Genomic DNA, 23,773 nt, shown 5'->3' with positions numbered 1-23,773 from the left:
ACCCGCGTATGGGTGGCGACCGGTTTCCGGGGTTCAGCAGAGGTGCCGGGACTACAAGGGGGTTCTTGGTTTTTCTTTCCCCACCCTTAAAGAATGGAGACCTGTCAGTTCCTATTAGCGGGAATTTCCGGTTAAGGGGTGGTCAGCGCAGGGGTGTGGTCAGGCTGGAAGGTCCTGGCTGGGCCCAAGGGGTGGTGCATTTGTTCTGATTGGGTGAATTTATTCCGGGGTTGGGCGTTTTCGGGTCCCCAGATGTTAAGGGATCAAAGAGGGTAAAGGTGTGGGGTATTTAACACGAAGGGAGTCTGGTGAAACTAAATCTGTGCTGTCCACTAAGGTGGTTACTGGTGACGTGGGGCCGTCCAGCCCCTGAATGTGGTAAGACTTAATTGAGTTATACTTCTGCCCCCCTCCCCCCAGAGAGTGCCCCGGAACTCACTCTGTAGACCATGCTGGCCCGGGCTCAGAGATCACCTGCTTCTGCCTCCCGAGTTCTGGGACTAAGGGCGTGAACCACCACCGCCTAGCTCTGGTTTCAATTTTAAAGTCTGATTTGGGAGAAATAACGAAAAGATCTCCTTGGTAAACTCCTATACTTAAATCAATGTGTGTTAGTAGTGTGTTACTGTTAATTGAGGCAATACCTGTTGTTGCCGTGTTAGAATGAACCGCTCTGGCCGGTTTCTTTTTACTTTTTCAGTATGGCCATTTGGTAATTTAAAATGGCTTATACGGCTGGCATCGTATTTCGATTGGACAGTGCTCAACGAAGCTTCGGAATGGGGGAGGGGCTGGGAGCCCCAGCCATCTGCTCTTCCTGATTCTCTGGAAGTGGCTGCCTTTCCTGGAGGTCCTCAAGGAATCGAAAGGTTTTTTTTTTCACCCTCCTAAGATTGGGGTGGTGTTCTTCATCTGTGGATTAAGTCCAGTGCTTAGACAGTTTTCTTAGTCGAAAAATTTCTCTTTCTGCTCTGTTGGACCAACAGGGTAAGCTTTAGCTAGTAGTCAGATTGAGTTATTGAAGTTGAATATTGTCAATATTTGGAGAGGGGTGTTGTGCAAAGAGCCAGTTGATTTAGTGTCCTCCAGATGAACTGGAACACTCCTTCCCTGCTCCATGTTCTTGTGACTTTTGGTTAGCGTTCTGTTTAGACCTAAACCCTCTTCCCTGTATTTCCCAGATCTACTGGTAACAATGCTCATTGTCAGCTTAAGGCCTCACAGTTGTTAATAGTGACTGATTTTGAAACCTGCTGCTTTGGGTATGTTGAATCCATTTGTAAGGGAAGAAATCAGTTGTTAGACTGTCAATTGTGGAAATAGTTTATTGAATGGGTAGTTAAGAAAGAAAGAAATAAAACATGCCTCTGCTCTATTACCACAAGTGCTTTAGAATGAGTTTTCTAGACAGAACACCGTGTAAGGAAGCTTTGTCTTTTAGATAATACCTGGGTGTGTTTTGTCCCAGCAAACCCACATTTTTCTCCATAATCTTCAAGTGTGGGCTGTCAGCTGGGTGCTGTAGTCTCAGCCACTTGTTATAGCAAAGTGGGAGGAGGCCGTGGATCCCAGGAGTCCCAGTAAACAACAGAACCACACAAACAAACTTCCAAGGTATTTACAAACAAAGAAAAAGTTGTGCATTCTCTTTTTCCCTCCTTCTGTCTCTTTCCCTCTTCCCCTTTCCCTCTCCCTTCTCCTCCCTTTGTCCTGCCACATGCACACGCGCGCGCGCGCGCGCACACATACACACACACACACACACACACACACACACCATCCACCAGGTAAGCTGGGTATCAAACTGGGCTCATTAGGCTTTGCCGATAGCAGCAACTTCACATGCTGAGCTGCCTCACCACTCTCTGAAGGCTTCCTAAGAGATTTCACTGATAAAAATTCCAAAAAAGAAAATGAGGTACTCTCAACCTTGTCAGGTTTTGTACCAACAAGAAATTTATAAATTTGCTTTTTAGTTCTACAAGTTTAATGTGTTGTCAAGTTAATTTTGTAACATAATGAACCTTTTGGGCTGTGGAATGGTGAGAGGCAAAAGTTCTATTTCCCCAAGTAAGAGGGGACAACTCTTCGACTCAGCGATTTTGGAGTGAGGGTTGCTGGGACATGTCTGATGAGAAGGCAAGAAATACCAGTCCTTGAGTAGAGGGCTTCCTTGGGAATCTGAGGTGCCTCATGACTGTGGTGACTGAGGCAGATTATCTCAATGAAATATTTTCTGTTGAATAATCCCAGGATTGTACATGAGATATAGGGTTCCCTGTGAACTGCCCAGCTTAACTGGAGGCTGCTTCCCAAGTTTACAGAATCTGAAATCTCTTGGCAGTTTCAAAGTGAACAGTTCCCATGGGGGAAGGGAGGACTTAGTTCAAATAAGGAGTTACCTTCCTTGTACTGTTTGGCATAGCCTCCTCTGGTTTTCAGGAAGGGAGAAGCTGTTTAGCAGGGTTTCTCTACCTGGATTGCAGCAGGAAGGGTGTGGCATTTTGCCCTCTTGCCCAGGGCTGGATAAGTGAAGGGTCAGCTAGCATACACTGTTTCAGGAAAGGCTCTCAGTAGCATCACTTGAACCATTTGGTAGTTTTCTGTTGTTTTTCTCTCATTCCAGGATTCCTCTGTGTATCTCTGACTGTCCTGAAACTTGCTCTGTAGACCAGGCTAGCCTTGAACTCACAGAGATCCGCCTGCCTCTGCCTCCGGAGTGCTGGGATTAAAGACATGTGCCACCACCATCAGCAGATACTTTTAAAGCAAAAATACAGTAATACTGGACTACTTTTTCTTACACCCCTTAAAAATCTTTTATTTATATTTTGACAATTTCATATACTATTGTCTTATATCTTGATGATATCCAAGCTTTGCCAGTCCCATAATGGTTTGAACCAGGGTCAACTGGTAGTCCATCTCTTGGTATGTCTTGGAATGAAAGTTGTTTCACATGAATTTTTAAAAAAGTTTTATTTATTTTATGTATATGGTGCTCTATCTGCATGTATACCTGCATTCCAGAAGAGGACATATTATCCCATTATAAATGGCTGTGAGCCACCAAGTCGTCATCGTCGTCGTCCTCCTCCTCCACTTATTTATTATGTATGTAGTGTTCTGTCTGTATATATGCCTGTAAGCCAGAATTGGGCACCAGATCTTATTACAGATGGTCGTGAGCCACCATGTGGTTGCTGGGAATTGAATTCAGGACCTCTGGAAGAGCAGCCAGTGCTCTTAACCTCTGAGCCATTTCTCTAGCCCTCACGGAGGTTTTCTTGTGAATGGCCCCTCAGCTTGAGTGAAGATGCTTTAAATGATTCCCATGAGCCTGTCTGTGTGTACATATGTGTGCATGAGCATGTGTATTCCATGAAGTGTCCACCTGTGTCTAAGCTAGGACTACCAGAGGCAGGTGCTGGTCCTCCTCCAGCAGCCTGGGGCACTTGGTGCAGAATAGTGAACTTCACAGGCATCAGGCTGGCTTCAGAATCTAGCTCTGTGGTCTGGGGCCAGTTCTCTGTTCAGTGCCACATCTTTGTACCCCCCTAGCACCTGTCTCTTAGTTCACTGAGAGCAGATGACTTACTGCAGGGAAGCTCTTGGCACAGCTGTGGCACCAGAGGTTCTGTCTCAGTGTGCTATAGTAACATCTCACTTCTCTTGGGCCGCTTATGGGAGCTGGCTTCTCCCCATGCTGTAAAAGGTAAAAGGTAATGAATTTCACTATACTGGCTTTGTACTAGACTGAATGCCTGTCACCTAACAGATGCTGATTGAACAGGGAGTCAGAATGGGAATTCAGGTTGCTTTCTCCCTCCTCGGGTAACATCTCGGGAGATAACAAATTTTTAAACAGCTGACCTCTGAAAGAGGATATTTTAGCTTGTTAGAGTTTAGTTAATGAAACTAATTCCTACTTATCTGAGTTTCCTGTTTGGACACGTACTGCTGAAAGCCCTCCCTCAGTTTCTTCTAGCCAAGGAGATGTGTTGATGCAGGAAATGCAGTGTTGTACTCCTTGGGGTGTCCCTTGTGGTTTAGGTTCTTTGTGAACATCTGTGTTTTTCTCACTCTTGTGCTTTAATCCATCCCTGTCTTGTTCCAGTGAGTGTCTGCAGCAGTAATTTCCTGTTTGCATTCCTCTCACGCACCTTCCACCCCAGACTGGGTTTCTCTGCGTAGCCCTGGCTATCCTAGGATTGCTTTATAGACCAGGCTGGCCTTGAACTCACAGAGATCCACCTGCCTCAGCCTCCCGAGTGCTGGAATTAAAGGTGTGCACCACCACCACCCAGCTCCCTCCCTTTTGTTGCTTCATTTGTTTGCTTGTTTCTTTAATTGCTTTTTGAGACAGGGTCTCCTGTAGCCCAGACTAGCCTGGAACTCACCACCTTTCTGCCTGTCTCCCAGGTGCTGGGATTCAGATGTGTGCCACCAGGTCCAACTCATTCTGCTTTGTCTTTGGAACAGTTGTGAAGAGTTCTGATGTAGCTGATCTCTGGACTTTTCATGGAATATTCTCTTTACACTTGACTACTGTGTTCATCTTCCCACCAGCCATTTAGTGAACTGTTCCATGTGTTCATAGAGTCAGGAACAAGAGACAACAAAGTCCCTATTTAAGTGACCAGTAGAAGTAGAGGTCAAGACAGGCATTGTGGCAATTTAAGGTGATAAGGGAAGGTCCCAAAATGTGTCATTTAAGTCAAGACTCCAGGATGAAAAGGAACCAGCCCTGTGGAGGACTGGAATACACACTGTGGACAGAGAAAACAGCAAGCACTATGTCTGTGAGTATAGAGTACTTAAGCCAGTCTCAACCCACAGAAGGCCTATGTGGCCTTGAGGAGGAAGGTAGGCTCTTTTAGCATAGTAAGGAAGTAGGTTTTCTTTTTAAATGTCTTGGGAAGGCACTGGTGGACGTTCTCAGAAGTAAAGTACAGTAATGAACTTGGGGCTTTGTTTTGTTTTTTTGAGATGTGGCCTTAAAAGGTCCAGAATGGCTTTGAACTCTTTTTTTTTTTTTAAGATTTATTTATTTATTTATTATGTATACAACATTCCTTCCATGTATGCATGCATGCCAGAAGAGGGCACCAGATCTCATTATAGGTGGCTGTGAGCCACCATGTGGTTGCTGGGAATTGAACTCAGGTCCTCTGGAAGAGCAGTCAGTGCTCTTAACCTCTGATCCATCTCTCCAGCCCCCTGGCTTTGAACTCTTGATGCTCTTGTCTCCAGAATAGCCCGGATGGCAGCAGTGTGTCACACTCCTGCTCCTAACCTGTATTATTCCAAAGGCCTTCCTTTAGTGTCCTGTGGGAGGTGGATGGGGAAAAGGACAGCCAAGAGCGTTTGCTGCACATGCTCGGAATGCTCTGCCTGTGTCTTACGGTGTCTGTGGGGGGCTGTGAGAGTTTAGGATGTGGGGTCATGAAAGAACAGTCTACACTTGAATTTCTGGATTGAGGAGCTGGCTAGGTTTGGGAAGAGAATTTACAGTTAATAGGGCCAATTAATTAATTACCTCAGTAATTAAGAGCCCTTGCTGCCCTTGTAGAGGACCCAGATTTGGTTCTCAGCATCCACTTGGTGGCTCACAATTGTCATGTAACTCCAGGTCCAAGGGATCCCATGCTCTGTTCTGACACCCAAGGGCACCAAACATGCATATAGTATTCATAGATACAGGCAAAACACTTATGCACATAAAAAAATTAAAGAAAATTTACAATTAGAGTCATCAATAAAAGTATCGGCAACCCTAGCATTTTGTTTATGGAAAAAGATGAGCTGGGCGGTGGTAGTGCTCATCTTTAATCCAGCCCTGGAGAGGCAGAGGCGCGTGGATCTCTGTGAGTTCAAGGCCAGCCTGGTCTACAAGAACTAGTTCCAGGACAGACACCAAAGCTACACAGAGAAACCCTGTCTCAAAAAACCAAAAACAAAAAGTGGGGCTGGAGAGATGGCTCAGCGGTTAAGAGCACTGTACTTCCAGGGGTCCCTGGTTCAACTCCCAGCACCCACCCACATGGCAGCTCATGCCTGTCTGTAACTCCAGTTCCAGGGGAACCCAACACCCTCACACAGACGTACACACAGGCAAAACACCAATAAACATTTAAAAAAAAGTGACCATGATGTGTTGGTGTGGACTAGATGGAGGTTTTTCGAGACAGGGTTTCTCTGTGTAACAGCCCTAGCTGTCCTGGAACTAGCTCTGTAGACCAGACTGGCCTCGAACTAACAGAGATCTGCTTGCCTCGGCCCCCTGAGTGCTGGAATTAAAGGCCACCTCCTCCTGGCTAGATGGAGTTTTTACTAAATGTTTGGGTAGTGTTATTTGGCATACGTATGCCCTTTATTCTACAGAAACGAAAGATGCTGACACATTCATGAGATGCCCTGTGTGCCAGTGAACTTGCAAGGTTGTTAACAGCAGGGTGTGCACACCAGGACTTGGATACATTGTGGTACAACCTAATTATGGAGCCTTGTGTATGGTATGTGGAGATAAATGTAGAATGCTCTGAGATTTGTTGCTTAGTGGAAAAAGCCAAGTGCAGAACATGCTAATAGCCTTAGTTTGAACAACAACAAAAAAACCATGCACAATTTTTTTTCAAGACAGGGTTTCTCTGTGTAGCTTTTGCTGTCCTGGAACTCGCTTTGTAGATCAGCCTGGCCTCAAACCCACAGAGATCTGCCTGTCTTTGCCTCCTGAGTTATGGATTAAAGATGTGCACCACCACTGCCTGGCCACAAAATAGTTTTTATTTTCAGAGATAATTATAGACTCACAGGAAATCACAAAGGGAAAACAGAGTCCCATGAATCTTCTACCTATCTCCTTCTGGTGACAAACTTGTTACAAGCAGGAAAAGGCAATGGGTGTAAGACTATTTCCCATACATACTATACTGTGTTGGTGTACAAAGGAGTTCCACAATAGCCCGGAATGGAATATAACAAATGTTTATTTATTTAGGAATAAACTCACAGAAAGAGTAGGGATCCAACTGTATTTGCTGGGAACTGGAACTGAATCCAGCAGCCAGGAATCTCGTGCACAAATTTTATCTGCATTTATAGTATATGAGATCTCGCCCAAAGTGGGCTGGTATCTCAAAGGCTATTGACTGAAGGAATTCCAACAGCACTTTCCCCTTTTGTCTAAATAAGAGAGTTCTAAGCCTAATACAAAACTATATACAATAGAACAAATATCATGTATTGTCCAGGGAAAGGAGCAAAAAATATATAAAAATTAGAAATATAACAAGCATGAAGAGCATCAAACAACATATGCCAAATGTTTCAATAGTTATCCTAAGCATCATGCAATATATTTCTGGGGGTTTAATATATCCTTTTTTAAAAAAGATTTATTTATTATGTATACAACATTCCTTCCATGTCTGCCTGCATGCCAGAAGAGGGCACTAGATCTCATTACAGATGGTTGTGAGCCACCATGTTGTTGCTGGGAATTGAACTCAGGACCTCTGGAAGAGCAGTCAGCGCTCTTAACCTCTGAGCCATCTCTCCAGCCCCTTAATATATCCTTTATAGTTCAATTTGATCTTTCTAAACTGCCTAACCCGTAGGATTGTTAAGTATCCCTGTAATATGCTGTATATTGTAATAAGCAAAAAAAAAAAAAGTCTCGTTTTCTTAGAGACATATGCAGGACCATCATCTGTCTTTATTTGTGCAGGGATACCCACCATGGCCATGATTCCTAGTAAATACATGATTACTGAATCAGCCTTTTTCCAGCTCAAAGCAGTTGCCCATTGAAAACCTGAATAGGTGTCAATGGTATGGTGTACATATTTTAATTTTCCAAATTCTGTATGGAACATATCCATCTGCCATATTTCATTTCTTTGAGTACCCTTTGGGTTACTCACTGCAGGTGGTGTTTGGTTATAGGAAGAGCAAGTAAGACTTTTCTTGATAATCTCCTTAGCTTGTTGCCATGTAATAGAAAAGTCCTTTTTTAAACCTTTGCTATTGACATAATTTTTTTTTTTATGAAACTCTGAAGCCTTCTTTACATTTCCAATCAATAATTGATCAGTTTCTTCATTACCTTGTGCTAGAGGACCTGACAGACCTATATGGGATCAGATGTGTGTTATGTATATGGGACAAAGCCTATTCCTGATTATATCTTGAACCTGAATAAATAATGAAGTCAATTCTGTATAATCTGGTATAAATTCAGTGGTTTCAATATATACAAAACAACCCTTTCTACTTATTACGAATCAGGAAATGGCCTTTAAGATACTGGCCCACTTTGGGCGTGGTCTCGTGTACTATAAATGCAGACAAAAAGTATGTGCGGGCCTCTTGGATCCTGGATTCGGCTCCAGTTCCCAGCACATGCAGAGGACTGCAGATCACTACTCTTTTTTCTTTTTCTTTTTTTTTAAAGATTGATTTTTTTATTATGTGTACAGCATTCCTATCGCCAGGTCTCATTATAGATGGCTGTGAGCCACCATGTGGTTGCTGGGAATTGAACTCAGGACCTCTGGAAGAGCAGTCAGTGCTCTTAACCACTGAGCCATCTCTCCAGCCCCCTCACTACTCTTTCTGTAAGTTTATCTCTAAATGAATAAACCTTTGTTATACTCCATTCAGGGCTGTTGTGGAACTCTTTTGTGCACCAACAAATTGGTGCCCAATGTGGGGCTGTGTCTTAAAGGCTGCTGGCTGAAGGAGTTCCCAGGGAAGTACTGGCTGTCCGTTATGAGTTATTGTGCTTATGTATGTACATGTGATGTGTACTCTGTGCTCTGCTATCTAGAGGGGCTGGTTTATAACTAGCACCTAAGCTGAGACAAATGAGACTAAGGTTTTTGGTTTTCTTTTGAGACAGAGTTTCATGTAGCCCAGGCTAGTCCTGAACTCACCTGTGTAGCTAAGAATGGCTTGAAGCTTCTGATCTTTCTGCCTCCTCCTGGATACTGGGATTATAGGCGTGTGCCACCAGGTCTGGTTTAGATACAGTGTGGGTTTTCTGTAGAGTATCTTTGGCAGTACACTCGAGACTGGGGAATACAGATAGGACAGTGTTACTGGGAAGGAGAAATTCCTTTTACTATCATAGTACCTTGTAAATACCCTAAGACATCTGTGTGACACCCGAGTTCATCAGTCGTGAGGGGCCTAGCTGGGTGTCCTTAACATCTGGGCTTTGCTAGAGGTCCTCCTAGAACAGTATGGCGAGATCTGCACAAGGCTGTGAAGAGAGAATGGCGGTGAGGCAGGGACACGCTAGTAAGGGCCACCATGGAAGGTGAGGAAGAAGTGTCATGGTGTGACAAACCCAGGTCGTGCTTTTGCTCTGTGTGAGAAGAGTGATTAGATTTTCTTACAAGAAGTTTCTTACTTACCTGGCAGGGAGCTACCATGATCAAAAAGGTGTTTTCAGAGGCAATGCTAAGCTGTTGCACTTGGGGTGTGAGGACTTTTTTTTTTTAATTTCCCCAAATGCAGGAAACACAACTGCATAATTTGTGCACTGGGGATTGCATTGTGTTCTCCCCTATACAGAAAAAAATATTCTCAGCTGGGGGCAGAGGCAGGTGGATCTCTGAGTTCAAGGTCAGTCGGGTCTACAAAGTGAGTTTCTGGACAGCCATGGCTACAGAAAACCAAAAACCAACCAAACAGACAAACAAAAAACCTGAGGCCAGACTTTGACAGGATTGAAGAGCAAAGTGAGCTGGGTTTAGTGGGCAGGCAGTTGTCATAGTGCTGACTAATACTCAGGGACTCTACAGGTAAATACATACTAAAACCACAAACCAAAAATAAGGGATAAACTAAAACAGTTTTCTTTAAAAGTGGAGGTGGGAGGTGGGGTTGTTTTCTAAGTTAAGTTAAATCTGGTGGAGCAGTATCTGCGTAGTTTGGGTGGGGTTAGCATGAGCTTGACTGGGTAAGCAAAGGCCTAAGAGAACGGCTGGATTGGTGGTCTTTGTTTCATTTTTTATTTTTGTTTTTCAAGATAGGGTTTCTCTGTAGCTTTGGAGCCTGTCTTAGAACTCACTCTGTAGACCAGACTGGCCTCGAACTCACAGAGATCCGCCTGCCTCTGCCTCCTTAGTTAAAAGTGTGAACCACTATGTCTTTCTTCCTAACACACATAGTGAGTTCCAGGCCATCTTGGGCTACACAGTGAGATCCTGTTTCAAAGAGAAGGGATGCATGCGTGCGTGTGTGCATATGTGTGTGTGTGTGTGTGTGTGTGTGTGTGTGTGAGAGAGAGAGAGAGCGCGCGCGCGCGTAGATGACACCATGCAGGAATGGTTCTTTCCTAGTTTTCTGGGATCAGACTCACAATGTTAGTGGTGGTGGCAAGTTTCACTGAGTCATTTCATTGTCCTTCTGACTTTAAATTTGTCAAATAAAGTGAGTTGGTGTTAAGCTAGGAAAGTCAGGTTACTAAAGATGGACAGATGTAATAAATATTGAAAAATATTATTTGTAGAATCTAGGTAGTGCATGGTCTTCATTGTAGAAAATGTCTACAATAAACTTGTAATTCTTCATCAAGATTTTGATAAAAACAAAAAATATTGAAATGCTTTTACACTGTTGTTTAGATTATTTATTTTTTGTGTATAAGTATTTTTCTGGTATGTATGTCTGTTTACCATGTGAGTGCCTAGTGCCCATGGAAATCAGAAGAGTGTGTTAGATTGCCTGGAGCTGGAGTTACAGACATTGTGAGTTGCCATGTAGGCTTTCTTAACGACTGAGCCATTTCTGTAGTAACTCCTCACACTGTGTTTAAATATAACCTGATATACTGAAATTGTGGGTATGATATACCGAATTTGGGGCTGGGGGGATTTATTTCAGTAGTAGAGCCTGCCAAGTGTATGTGAGGGCCTTGGTTCAGTTCTCTAGGATGACAACCGAACAACCTTTTGAGCGGGGCATGTTATTCCTCCAGCGTTTAGGAGGTGGAAGCAGGAAGATCAGAGTTCAAGGCCAACCTAGTTCACCTCTGGAGTTCCAATTCAGTCAGGACTACAAAGTTGAGGCTTTGTCTCAAAAAGACAAAGCTATGACAGCTGAGGTTCTGGCCTCAATTTTAAAGAGGATTTATTTATTTATTTAAACACATATTTGTTGTTTGTTTTTTGAGACAGGGTTCTTCTGTGTAGTCCTTGCTGTACTGTAACTCTCTCTGTAGACCAGACTGGTCTCAAACTCACAAAGATACACCTGCTTCTGCCTCCCAAGGGCAGGTGTGCACCACCATGCCTACTTAATTTCCTTGTGTTTTTTTTTAAATTATTTATTTATTTATTTATTTATTTATTTATTATGTATACAATATTCTGTCACTGTGTATGTCGTCAGGCCAGAAGAGGGCACCAGACCTCATTACAGATGGTTGTGAGCCACCATGTGGTTGCTGGGAATTGAACTCAGGACCTTTGGAAGAGCAGGCAGTGCTCTTAACCTCTGAGCCATCTCTCCAGCCCCTTCCTTGTGTTTTTAACTCTTTGCCCTGTGCCCTTTGTAAGAGGTCAGAGTTCAAAGTGTTCCAGCACTTTCTAGGGAAATAATCCTAAGACTATTAACCTGATCAATTATCACTACCCAGGAACGCCCCCAGCCTCTACCTCCACCCCCGAGAGACAGGGTCTCTATAGCCCTGGCTGTTCTGAAACTTGCTCTGTAGACTAGGCTGTCCTCACAGGGATCCACCTGCCTCTGTCTTCCAAGTGCTAGGATTAAAGGCATGTGCCACCACTGCCCAGTGCAGCAAGTGTTCCCAACATGAACCATCTTGCCTGCTTCTTGACTAATTTTTTTTTCTTTTGATTTTTCAAGACAGGGTTTCTCTGTATAGCTTTGGAACCTGTCCTGGAAATTGCTTTGTAGACCAGGCTGGCCCCAAACTGTCTCTGCCTCCTGAGTGCTGGGATTAAAGGTGTGTGCTACCACTGTCCAGCCAGTGCTCTTAACCACTGAACCATCTTTCCAGCCCTCAGTGTTATGGACTTTTAAAAACTCATTCTGGAAATTTTCAAAGACATAAAAGTAAATTCTTGTACTTACTACCCATAGTTAACTTTCTGCCTTTTCCTGATTCCCCTTTTCATAAGATGGAGGAGTTTGATTTTTATTTATTTTTAGTTTTTAGTTTTTTGAGACAGGGTGTAACCTGGGTGTCCTGGAATTCGCTCTGTGATTAAAGGTGTATGTCACTACACCTGGGGAATAATTGAAAGCAAGTGGTAGGTGTCTTTTCTGAGTGTCACCTTTATAGTATCAAATACAAATGCTTGACAGTGTTGGAAAGATCAAGAAGATGCATGCCAGTCAGCCTTTGGGTATTCAGTCCATATCTCTGAAAATGACATCACAGTGGGAAGCATTCGGGGGACTAGAACATTTTAGCTGCCTGCTTGAGGTGTGGGGTGCCTACTGTCTCCAGTCTGAACACGTGAATTATGTGCTAAGATACCTTGTTCATTGTGGTATCAGTTCTCAGCCAGGGTGGGGAGGGTGATTGGAGCCCCTCTGCCCCCTACCCCTCCGGGATGTTTGGCAATATCTGAAGATGTCTTTGATCGTTACACCTGGTAGCTAGAGAGACTGCTAACCTCCAACGGTAGAGGACATTGCGCAAATGAGCAGCTGTCAGATGCTGAGACTGGGAATCTAGAGTGGGGATCAGTGAATCCATTTTTTTGTTTTGTTTTGTTTTGTTTTGGTGTTTCAAGACAGGGTTTTTCTGTAGTTTTGGAGCCTGTCCTGGAACTAGCTCTGTAGACAAGGCTAGCCTTGAACTCAAAGAGATCCACCTGTCTCTGCCTCCCGAGTGCTGGGATTAAAGGCACAGCCTGGAAGGGAATCCATGTTTTAAAACTGTATGTGTGTGGGTGTTTTGCCCATATATGCCTGTGTACCACATGCATGTAGTGCCTGAAAAGAGCTTAGAAAAAGGTGTCAGATTCCTTGGAACTGGAGCCACAGATGGTTAGGAACTGTCAGTGTGCATGCTAGGGATTGAAGAGTCCTGGAAGAAGAACCAGTTCTCTTACCCACTTCTCGGAGGTTCTGTTTAAGTTACTGGGAACTTGTCAGTGAAGGTTGGTCAGAGGGATGGATAGCAGTGGCATGGAGTCACTGTGGAGATCTGTCCATACTGTCGTAGAGTTAACTCAGAAGCTCAGGCTCTGCTTACTAGGATATCAGGTTCCCTTTGAGGCAGGCGGAGGTAACGTTTTCATTTCTGGAGATCTTCCAGAAGTTAAACAAGGCTGAGATTGTTCTTGTTGCAGCTCATGCATGTGGGTTGACAGGGAAGAAACAAAACCTGTGTGAGGAAGGGAGATGCCTTTGAACGGAGACATTTAGGAGGCACATTCAGGATGTCCTTAAGCAGCCTGAAAATAGCATGCTGTGGACGCATTGGAGGGACCCCAAAGAAAAGGGACTGACAGCTCCTTAGTGTCCAGGGATTATGGAGATGGGTGTGTTTTGTGGTCTGAATGAGAGCTTAGAGTCATGGAATTTTTTTTGTTTGTTTTTTTATTTTTGCAAGACAGGGTTTCTCTGTGTAGCGTTGACTGTCCTAGAACTCCTTTGTAGACCAGGCTGGTCTCAAACTCACAGAGATCTGCCTTCCTCTGCCTCCTGACTGCATAGAGTTCTGGATGTTTAGTGGGGAATGCAGAATTGCTGGCAGGTACAGTAATTTTGTGCCTTGTTTCTTTGCAGATTGCTCAATTAGCAAGTGGATGTGCGGGTAACATGTCCAGTGTGTCCGAGGAGAGAAGAAAAAGGCAGCACAATATTAAGGAAGGTCTACAGTTTATTCAGTAAGAACTTGATACTTCATGGCCCACCACTGTGTTTATCCGATGACCATCCCTGTACTATGTATGAAGTCCACACATGTGGAAAATCAGAGATCTCTTGGGTTTTTCCAGGCTTGTGTTCTGTTTTGAAGTAGAATCACTGTAGCCCAAGAAAACCTCAAACTCCTAGCAGTCCTCCTGCTTCAATCTTAGAAGTATTGGATTATAAGCATGAATCCACCCCTAACAGACTAGGAACTGTCACAGTGTTCAGGTTGGGTTGGAAAGGACGTTTTCACTTGAGCACTTTTTTCCCTTTTCTTTTTGGATATTATTTTTGTTGTTGCTGTTTTTCAAGACAGGGTTTCTCTGTAGCCCTAGCTGTCCTGCAACTCACTCTGTAGACCAGACTGGCCTTGGACTTAGAGATCTGCCTCCCTCTGTTTTCGAAGTGCTGGGATTAAAGGCATGCGCCCCCTTTTGGGTATTCTCATACTTTTTTTAAAAAATATTTTTATATTTTTAGGGCTACAGCCCTGATGTTGCAGCCCCTTCCCCCAGTTTAGTCTGAAGAATTGGGATGTATTTCCATAAGAAGCATTCTGGTGAATTAAACATCTGCAGCACAGAAGGCTTTGGCTGTTGGGCTTTGCTGTTAGGAATAGCACCAATAACAGACAGCTTTTGTTCAGGACATGTTCAGGCAGAAGGCTCCATGGTCCTGTTGGGGAGGAGACATATCTTAGCACTTGGTAGTAGGAATTCTGCATTCAGAAGCCAGAAGAGAGTATTGGATCTTTGAGCTGCCATGTGGTTATTGGGAACTGAAATCAGGGTCCTCTGCAAGAGCAGCAAATACTTTTAACTACCGAGCATCTCTCCAGCCCCTAAAAAGCACAGTTTAAGATAACTTCTGGCTGAGTAGTGCTGATAGGGAGCCTGTCAGGGTGGAGCATTCTTGTAATCCCAGCACGTGGGATGTGGAGGTGGGCTGATCTCAGTGAGTTCCATGTCCATCAGGGGTACTGTGTCAGAACAAATGAACAAGACTTCCAGTAGATCTTGGTAATTACAATGGACTTGTTTCTTCTTCTCAGGTCTCCGCTGTCATATCCAGGGACCCAGGAGCAATATGCGGTAATGACTTTGGGAAGAGCTGTGGATAGTCACAGTAGGCTAAGAATTATCATCTGCAGCAGGGTTTAGTAAACGCTGGCATTGTATGTCACCGCTGACCTGACCAGCTGCCCTCTTTCACAAATAAAGCTTTATCAGAATACTGCAACTGCAGCCATTTGTTTATGTGTTCTCTGTGGCACTTTGGGACATAGGACAGAACTTAGGTGTCCCACAGTGCATTAAATGCTCACTTTTTGACATTTATAGGAAAAGCTTGCCAATCTCTTCTATATAGAACAGCCTTTGGGACTTTTTGGGACAGTTGTCCTGTATTTTCTTTCCTGTGTTAGTGTGTTCTGAGTTAGTGTGGATTTTGAGCCCTCTGTCAATACTATTTCATCAATTATACGTGGGGTGGAATTGAACAGAGAATGTGGGTGTCATCATTTTCATCTTGATAAGTCTTGGTGGCACTGAAGGAGTGTTGTCTAGAGAATGGGAGGGAAGAGCTGGGTTGAATTGGCCAAGCACAGGGAGAAGAAGGCCATAGCTTCTCATCTCTGAGGATATGTGTCTGCAAGTGTCCACATTCCTCCTTCCCCTGTGTTCAGCTCCTCTTCCTCCCTATTTTCAGGAGGGGAGTCTTAAGTCTTTGGGGGAAATATCTGGAAAATCCTTTTGTTCTCCCACATGTGGAGCTGGGCCCACAGAGGTTGTGTGACACATCATAAGCCACATCAGACCTTGATGCCTGGTTGTTCCTTAACAGTCTAGGCATTTTAAATGTGTGCATATTAGGTCCTAATATGCAATCTGATCTTGTGATAGAAAAGGTCTTTTAGAATATCAAGACATTTTTTTGTACATATCGAAAAATAGGTATAGTCACTTAGTAAGCAAATTATTAGCCTTATCTCCTTCCCATAAATCAGGAAACAATCTAAGGAAATAGCTTTTAAAAGAAGAAATACAGGGCCAGAGAGATGGCTCATCATGGAAAGGCACCCGGCACCAAGCCTAATGACCTGAATTTCTTCCATGCGTCCTGCATGTTGGAAGGAGAGGTCTGACTCTCCCAAATTCTTTTTCACAGTGGCATGCATAAAACTACTCCTCCCAGTCCCCACAAGTGACAAAATATTTCTAGACATGAAATGTAAATGATCTGTTAAAAATGTGGAAAGGGTTGACAGTTTTGGTAAAGACATGAAAATACTAAAGGGTACTGTCCCTAGTGTGCTGCATAGCAGCACATGAAAGTCTTTATTACTGTTGCCTTATCAGAAAGACTTCTAAAAGAAAGTCAAAGACTTAAACCAAAGCTGGGTGTGGTGGCTCATACCTGTAATCTCAGCTCTTGAGAAGCAGAGGCAGGAGGATGGCAGCAAATTTGAAGCCATAAATGTAAATTGTACTCTCTTGATTAAGGACTTGTGCCAAGTGTCTATTACCTGCCCAGAATCAGAGATGCATACAGTACTTTGACCCTGTTTTTTCTCATAGGGAGAGTGTATTTTCTCTTGCAGAAGTAGGAAAGATGAACTTCCTAGCAAGGCAGCAGTGACAGGCTTTCCTACAGTAGTGCTCTCTGAGGTTTTAGGCATAAACATGATATTTACTTCTGTCTTACCTTGTTTTGGCTTCAAGAGGTAATTTTCTCTTTTTAGGTGTATTTGCATGCTCTCGTGAGAAATCTTTTTAATGAAGGAAATGATACTTATCGGGAATGTGATTGGAGTAGCTCTCTAAGTCAGTACTCGGAAGCTTTGAGTATAGCTGATTATGCAAAGTCTGAAGAAATTTTAATTCCTAAAGAAATCATTGAAAAACTTCATATAAATCGTATTGCCTGCTATTCTAATATGGTGAGTTGGGAGTTTTAAAATTAATTCTAGAGCATTTTCTTCAGTGCTGTAATATATTAATAAGAAGCCATTTTTCCTAAGTTTTGCCCTGGACTAGGTGTGGAGCCTAGCCCCTATGCTTTTAAGGCCATAGCATGGTACTAGGCATGTACCACTGAGCTGCACTTGGCCCTCTAGCACTGTGCATGTGTGCTCATGGGTGGCTAATGTTGCTTTCTATAATGTGTCCCTGGTTAATAAGCTATTTGAGAGTTACTTACATTTTACTTTTAAAATTTGACATGTCAGCAGTGGAGGTTTGTGGGTGTCATGTGGTATTCAGTGATGTGTGTGCACTATACAGTGTTCAGATCAGGGAAAGAACATTTGTTTTTAGTGTAAGCACAGGCAATCCCCCCCTTTTATATAACTTTAAAAAAAATTATTTATTTATTTATTTATTATGTATACAATATTCTGTCTGTGTTTATGTCTGCACGCCAGAAGAGGGCACCAGACCTCATTACAGATGATTGTGAGCCACCATGTGGTTGCTGGGAATTGAACTCAGGACCTTTAGGAAGAGCAGACAATGCTCTTTTTTTTTTTAAATTTATTTATTTATTTATTATGTATACAATATTCTGTTTATGTGTATGCCTGCAGGCCAGAAGAGGGCACCAGATCTCATTACAGATGATTGTGAGCCACCATGTGGTTGCTGGGAATTGAACTCAGGACCTTTGGAAGAGCAGGCAATGCTCTTAACCTCTGAGCCATCTCTCCAGCCCCAGACAATGCTCTTAACCTCTGAGCCATCTCTCCAGCCCCCCCTTTTTTCTTCTGTTTTTAATTTTTTTTTTTTTTTTTTTTTTTTACAAAGAATAGTTGCTATATCTCTGTAGTCTTGGAGGACTTCCAGGTGCCAGCCAAGAACAATCTCTTGCAAGATAAATTTGCAGTACAGTATTTTTATTGCTGTTTTTTTTTTTTTTTTTTTTTTTAGATGTGCTCCCCCAGCCTCTTTCTAAGCACACTGGTGAGCAGTGGTGGTGTACACCTTTAATCCCAGTATTTGATATCTGAATTTGAGGCCAGCCAGGGTTACACAGTAAAACCTTGCCTCAAAAAAAAAAAAAAAAAAAAACCACAAAAAGTGTGTGTATACGTATACACATTTTATATACATACATACATACATATCATACTATCATTACTGTGGTTACCCACTTTATTTATTTATTTATTATCGAACAGAGAGAATGAGCGCGTAGCAGTCAGAGGGCAGCTTTAGGTCATCAGGGTTACCTGGTGAGCCATCTCACTAACCCCTCACATGACTTTAAAAATGTATTTTTTAGATTTATTTATTTTGTTTTACGTTTTACCAGCATGCACGTACGTGTATACGTACGTGTATACCATGTGTATACGTGTTTGAGTGTTTTGCCTGTGTCTGTGCAGCCAGAGGAGGATGTCTAATCTCCTGAGATTGGAATTATAGGCAATTGTGAGCCTCCATGTGGAATTGGGAATTGAACCTGAGTCCTCTGGAAGGGTGCCAGTGCTCTTAACTGCAATCCCAGCCTCCACATTTGACATCTTTAATGGATTTACAAAGCTGTGCTGATAATGAGAGGAAAATGGGGTAGATTATGACACTGGGGTACCACCATGTCCCAGGAGCTTTCTTCCTTGGAGACACAGGGTTCTCGGACCAAGTACTCATATTTGTCTGATACAGGATAGGAAGTAAGAGATATTCATGATAATTTCCCACTTTTATATATGTGGAACATCCTAACAAAATGACGGAAATGAAAAATAACATTGTGAACTTTGAATTTAAGTTGAGAGTTATAGAATGTGCTCATGTATTTGTTTTCATGTCTGAAACAGGCATCAGACTGAGGTATTAATTGTGTGACTCTGGCTTTCTCTCTCGGCCTTTCCCACCAGGGTTTCCATGATAAAGTTCTGGAAGATTGTAATGCTGTCCTCAGTATTAATGCCAGTAACTGCAAGGCTCTGTATCGGAAATCTAAGGCTCTGAGTGATTTAGGGCGCTACAAAGAGGCCTATGACGCTGTAGCAAAGTGCTCCCTAGCAGTGCCTCAGGTATGGAATGACTCTAGCTCACTTGTTTGCATCAGATATCTTACTGCTATTGCGTGGAGAAATGGCATGTGAAAAATCAGGATTTCTTGCTGCCATCAGCCTGCTCCAGTTCAGTGTGATAGCTAATAAAGCAAGTGTCTAGCTGGGAAATGTCACGGCCCTGCTTGCTTGTTTCACTGCAGATACATTCATGAATGTTGGCTTTTTTTTTTTTTAGGATGAACATGTAATAAAACTAACTCAAGAATTAGCTCAGAAATTGGGATTTAAAATAAGGAAAGCATATGTTAGAGCTGAGGTAAGTCAAACTTCTCTCAGGGCTTTTTCATTTTGTATAATCTTGAGTCAGTTCTGTTTTGAAATTGCATTTTCATTTTATTTCAGCTCTCTCTGAAGCCAGTTCCAGGAGATGGGGCTACCAAGGTAGGGTTATTATCTATTCAAGAATCATGCTTCTGAGAAAAGAAGGGCTGGCAGACTTAACATCTGTGCTTTTTGTAGTTTTAGTGTGTGTCTCTTTGATGCCTCAGACATGAAACTGGCCATGGCTTCCTGTCACTTTTTTTTATTTTATTTTATTTTTTCTCCCTGTCACTTTAGAGAACAAAACAATTCAAGTACTGTACTTTAATCTGAGCCAGCTTTCCCGCAGGCCACTGGAGCATGTGACAGGATGTGAACAGATGCTCAGTTTTCTTTGAAAATCATAGATCAAAGCCAGATACTAGTTTTGAGAGACATTGGGGTTTAAACAAGAAATTAGCCACACAAAAAAGACAGAAGCACTTGGTGCTCTTCAGAGGACCAGGACCCAGGTGGCTCCCAGTGCCCATACAGTGGTTCCCACATCAGTAACTGCACTTCTAGGGGGTCCTGATGTTATCTTGTGACCTTCCAGGACACCAAGCACTCATGTGGTATACATACCTACACAACACAAGCAAAACACAGATAACATTGAAATGAATAAATCTAATTAAGAAAAAACTTGTCAGGAATGGCTAATAGATTTGTTAGTCTTAGGTCTCAGAAGGCAGAGGTAGGAGGATCCCTGTGAGTTCAAGACCAACCTGGTCTACATAGAATGCTAGACCAGTCAACACTACAGAGTAAAACCACGTCTCTTTCTCTAATTTAAAACTTTAAAAGTCTCACGGTTGTTGGAATGGCACTAGTCATTGTGAGGGGCTGGTGGACAGTGATTGGATTAGTCCCTGTTCCCATCTAAATATCCTTTGAGAAGTGCAGTCTTGTGATCCCAAGAGTGTAAGGTGAGCAAGGACAGCACAGATCTGTTTTCAAAAGAAAACAAAGCCGTGCCTGATGATGCCTGGTAATCCCAGATAGGGAGGCAGGAGGACCGGAAGGTTTGATGATGCCTGGTAATCCCAGATATGGAGGCAGGGGGACCGGAAGGTCCGATGATGCCTGGTAATCCCAGATAGGGAGGCAGGGGGACCGGAAGTTCAAGGTCATCCTTAGCTATATCCTGAGATTGAAGCCATCCTGGGTTACAAGAGATTGTTTCAAGAGAAGCAAGGCATGGTGGTGCACACCTTTTAATCCCAGCATTTGAGAGGCAGAGGCAGCTGGATCTCTGTGAGTTCTAGGCCAACCAGGTCTACATAATGAGATCCTGTCTCAAAATAACAAAAAGAGTAGGAGATAAGTGGTTTGAATGTTCTGTGATTTCTCGTATCTTAGTCAGATGTCTTTCCAGCTCTACATCAGTCTTCTCAGATGAGTTTTACTGACTGTTTTAGAGTTTAGAATCCTGAAAACATGATCACTATTGGTTTAATTTCCAGGCTGTGAACTATTCTGTGGAAGATATTGAGCCAGGTACGTTTTCACTTGTCATCTTAATCCTCTGAAATATGCTTGCCAGTGTGCCAGTTCTAGAGTGTGTTTATTATATAATATTGTCAAGTGAGATTGCTGTGGGATGAAAGCGAGACTGACTGACTGCGTTCATATTTTCACCTAGCCTTCATACCTTCTATTATTGGCCATTAGCACTCCTGTTTTGTAAATACAGTGGCTTGGAGTGAGTAAATTTCTATGTATATTGCAGATTTATTAACCCCAAGGCAAGAAGCACTTCCAGTTGTCTCCCTTCCTATGTCCAGTTTTCCTCATGACATTGGGAGTGAGCTGGCCTCAGTTCCTGTTATGCCTGTAACTTCTGTTTTGCAAGTGGATGAGAGCCCACTGCCATCCACAGTGTTTGCAAACGGAGGGAAGTACGCCTTCATGCCGCCAGACACCTTTGTAGATGATGGAGACATTGTCCTTGGGGATGACATAGATGACCTCCTTGATTCTGCCCCAGAAACAAATGATGCTGTCATGGTGAGTTTCACTGTTTAGTTTCCTATTTAATTCCCTTTTTAAAAAGTGTGGGTGGTGGTGTGTATGTGCACATGTGCATATGTGCATGTGAGACGTGTTTGTGACATGTGGAAACCAGAAGAGGGTATCAGATCCTGTGGAGTTGGAGTTACAGGCAATTGGAAGCCACCCCATATAGGTGTTGGAAACACAACTCAGGTCTTTGAAGGAGAAGTGATCTTAACTGCTGAGCCATCTCTCCTGCTTGGTTTAGTTTCTTCTCTTCCTTTTAAAATTTTCATTTATTTTTATACTTTTTTTTGTTGTTGTGGTTGTTGTTTTTGAGACAGGTTTCTCTGTAGCTTTTTGAGCCTGTCCTGGAACTCACTCTGTAGACCAGGCTGGCCTCGAATTCACAGAAATCCACCTGTCTCTGCCTCCCGAATGCTGGGATTAAAGGCATTTAACTGCTACCACCCAGCTATTTTTATACTTTTAACAGCGGTTTCAGGCATTGAACTCATGCTTACAAGGCAAGCACTTTATCTTTTAAACCATCTCCTCAACCCTACTTTCTCTTCTCAAGGACATAGTTCCTCCTGTTTAAAGTATAATGCAGTGCGGTAGATAATTTGTATTGCTTCTAGGATTCACTTTGACTTTTTTTTAAATATTATTTATTATGTATACAACATTCTTCCTCCATGTATGCCTGCAGGCCAGAAGAGGGCACCAGACCCCATTACAGATGGTTGTGAGCAACCATGTTGTTGCTGGGAATTAAACTCAGGGCCTTTGGAAGAGCAGGCAATGCTCTTAACCTCTGAGCCATCTCTCTAGCCCCTCACTTTGACTTTCTTACCTTGACATTTTCTTTGCTTCTTCTGAGGAGATAACAGGTAACTGGTCATTGCTGAAATAAAAGACAGGCGTGTGCTGTCTAGAGGCTGATGCGTGTCTCTGGAGTGTAAAGGTCAGCCTTACACTCTGATAGAGAATAGGCCTTAGAGCTCAGGAGATGGCTCAGTGAGCAAAGTGTTTGCCATAAAAGTATAAGGACCCAAGTTTGATCCCAGTGCCAGAGTAAAAAGGCTCTAATCCTAGAGCTGCAGAAGTGGACACAGCAGATTGAGACTCATTGGCCAGCTAGCATAGCCCCAAGGTAGGGAGAGCCTCAGGAATGACACCTAAGGTTGAGCTTTGATTTCTGGCTTCATGTATATATTCAGGACTCCCCTCCCACCACCACCCCCCACATACAATTAAAAAGATAAATCTTTGCCAGGCATGGTGACACATTCTTTTAATCCTAACACTTGTGAGGGAGAAATCAGGAAGATCTCTGTGAGTTTCAAGCTAACCTGCTCTATATCGGTAGTTCCAGTCCAGCTAGGCATACATAATGTGACCCTTCCTCAAAACTCTCTCTCAAAAGCCGGGCGGTGGTGGCGCACGCCTTTAATCCCAGCACTCGGGAGGCAGAGGCAGGCGGATCTCTGTGAGTTCGAGGCCAGCCTGGTCTACAAGAGCTAGTTCCAGGACAGGCTCTAAAAAAGCTGCAGAGAAACCCTGTCTCGAAAAACCAAAAAAAAAAAAAAAAACTCTCTCTCTCACTCACTAAATGTGTGTGTGTATCAGGTGATATGTACATAACAGCACACATGCATATTTGGGTGTATATATGTGTATACATGTGCGTGCACACACACAAGCATACATACATACAAGTTACTTCCCTTAAAAACATTAAACCTTGGGCCTAAGAGATGGCTCAGTAGTTAAGATTACTGACTGCTCTTCCAGAGGACCCATGCTTGCTTCCTAGCACCCACATGGTGGCTCACAAATGCCTGTACCTCCAGTTCAAAAGACCTGATGACTCTTCTGGCAGGCAAAACATTCACACATATAAATACATAATCTCTTTTTTAAAAATTGAATTTTTTTTTTAAGTTTACTCAGTGGGTAAAGTACTTGCTGTGCAAGCTTGAGGATCGGAGTTAGGATCCCTGGCACACACAAGAGGTGGGCATGGTAGTGCCTGTTGTAACCTGGAGCTAGGGAGTGCAGGGACCTGCTGGCCAGCCAGCCTAGCTGAAATGAGCTCTTGCCTTGGAGAAGATGCTCTGTCTCAGAATAAGGTAAGGCAGTTGAGGACTTTCTCATATCAACCTGGCCTGCACACATGCCACACATGCACATGCCACACACATGATTTCTGTCTTTTTACACTTATTTGTGCACGTGTAGGTGAGTGGGGGAGGTGAGAGGATAGCTTGCAAGAGTTGGTCCTTCTCTTCCACCATGAGAGTCCTGGGATCAAACTCATGATGTTTGCATTGACAGCAAGTGCCTTAACTTCTGAGCCATCTTGCTGCCCCATCCCTCTTTTAAGCAAATTTTAAAAAGTTTAAAAATAAATATAAAATAAATAAATGTGTGAGTTCAGGGCTAAGAGTGTAGCTCATGATTAGCTAGCATACATGAAGGGCTGGGTTACATCCTCAG

The 23,773-nt window shown here is 43.2% G+C and overlaps 1 protein-coding gene and 1 non-coding gene across 3 annotated transcripts in view; both read left to right on the top strand.

Annotated features, from left to right (window-relative positions):
- The window catches only part of Zc3h7a (zinc finger CCCH-type containing 7A), a 41,834-nt gene that overhangs the window by 487 nt on the left and 17,574 nt on the right, over positions 1 to 23,773 (top strand). The window contains exons 1-9 of one of the 2 annotated variants that reach the window (XM_038325744.1): positions 237 to 378; positions 13,774 to 13,874; positions 14,951 to 14,990; positions 16,640 to 16,837; positions 18,776 to 18,934; positions 19,152 to 19,232; positions 19,319 to 19,357; positions 20,743 to 20,776; positions 21,009 to 21,286. In XM_038325744.1, the coding sequence (XP_038181672.1) occupies positions 13,807 to 13,874; positions 14,951 to 14,990; positions 16,640 to 16,837; positions 18,776 to 18,934; positions 19,152 to 19,232; positions 19,319 to 19,357; positions 20,743 to 20,776; positions 21,009 to 21,286 (897 nt within the window). In that variant the 5' untranslated portion in view covers positions 237 to 378; positions 13,774 to 13,806. Of the gene's footprint in view, positions 1 to 236; positions 379 to 13,773; positions 13,875 to 14,950; positions 14,991 to 16,639; positions 16,838 to 18,775; positions 18,935 to 19,151; positions 19,233 to 19,318; positions 19,358 to 20,742; positions 20,777 to 21,008; positions 21,287 to 23,773 lie in introns of those variants that run through there. The other variant, XM_038325743.1, reaches the window with a different exon arrangement.
- On the top strand, positions 9,412 to 9,574 carry LOC119813880. The gene has a single exon (XR_005285322.1). It is a non-coding gene; the product is annotated as a U1 spliceosomal RNA (small nuclear RNA).

Source organism: Arvicola amphibius, chromosome 4 (assembly GCF_903992535.2).
Source record: "Arvicola amphibius chromosome 4, mArvAmp1.2, whole genome shotgun sequence".
In the NCBI taxonomy this organism is placed as follows: Eukaryota; Metazoa; Chordata; class Mammalia; order Rodentia; family Cricetidae; genus Arvicola; species Arvicola amphibius.
The sequence above is the reverse complement of the archived record's forward strand: the minus strand, read 5'-3'. Positions and strand labels throughout refer to the sequence as shown.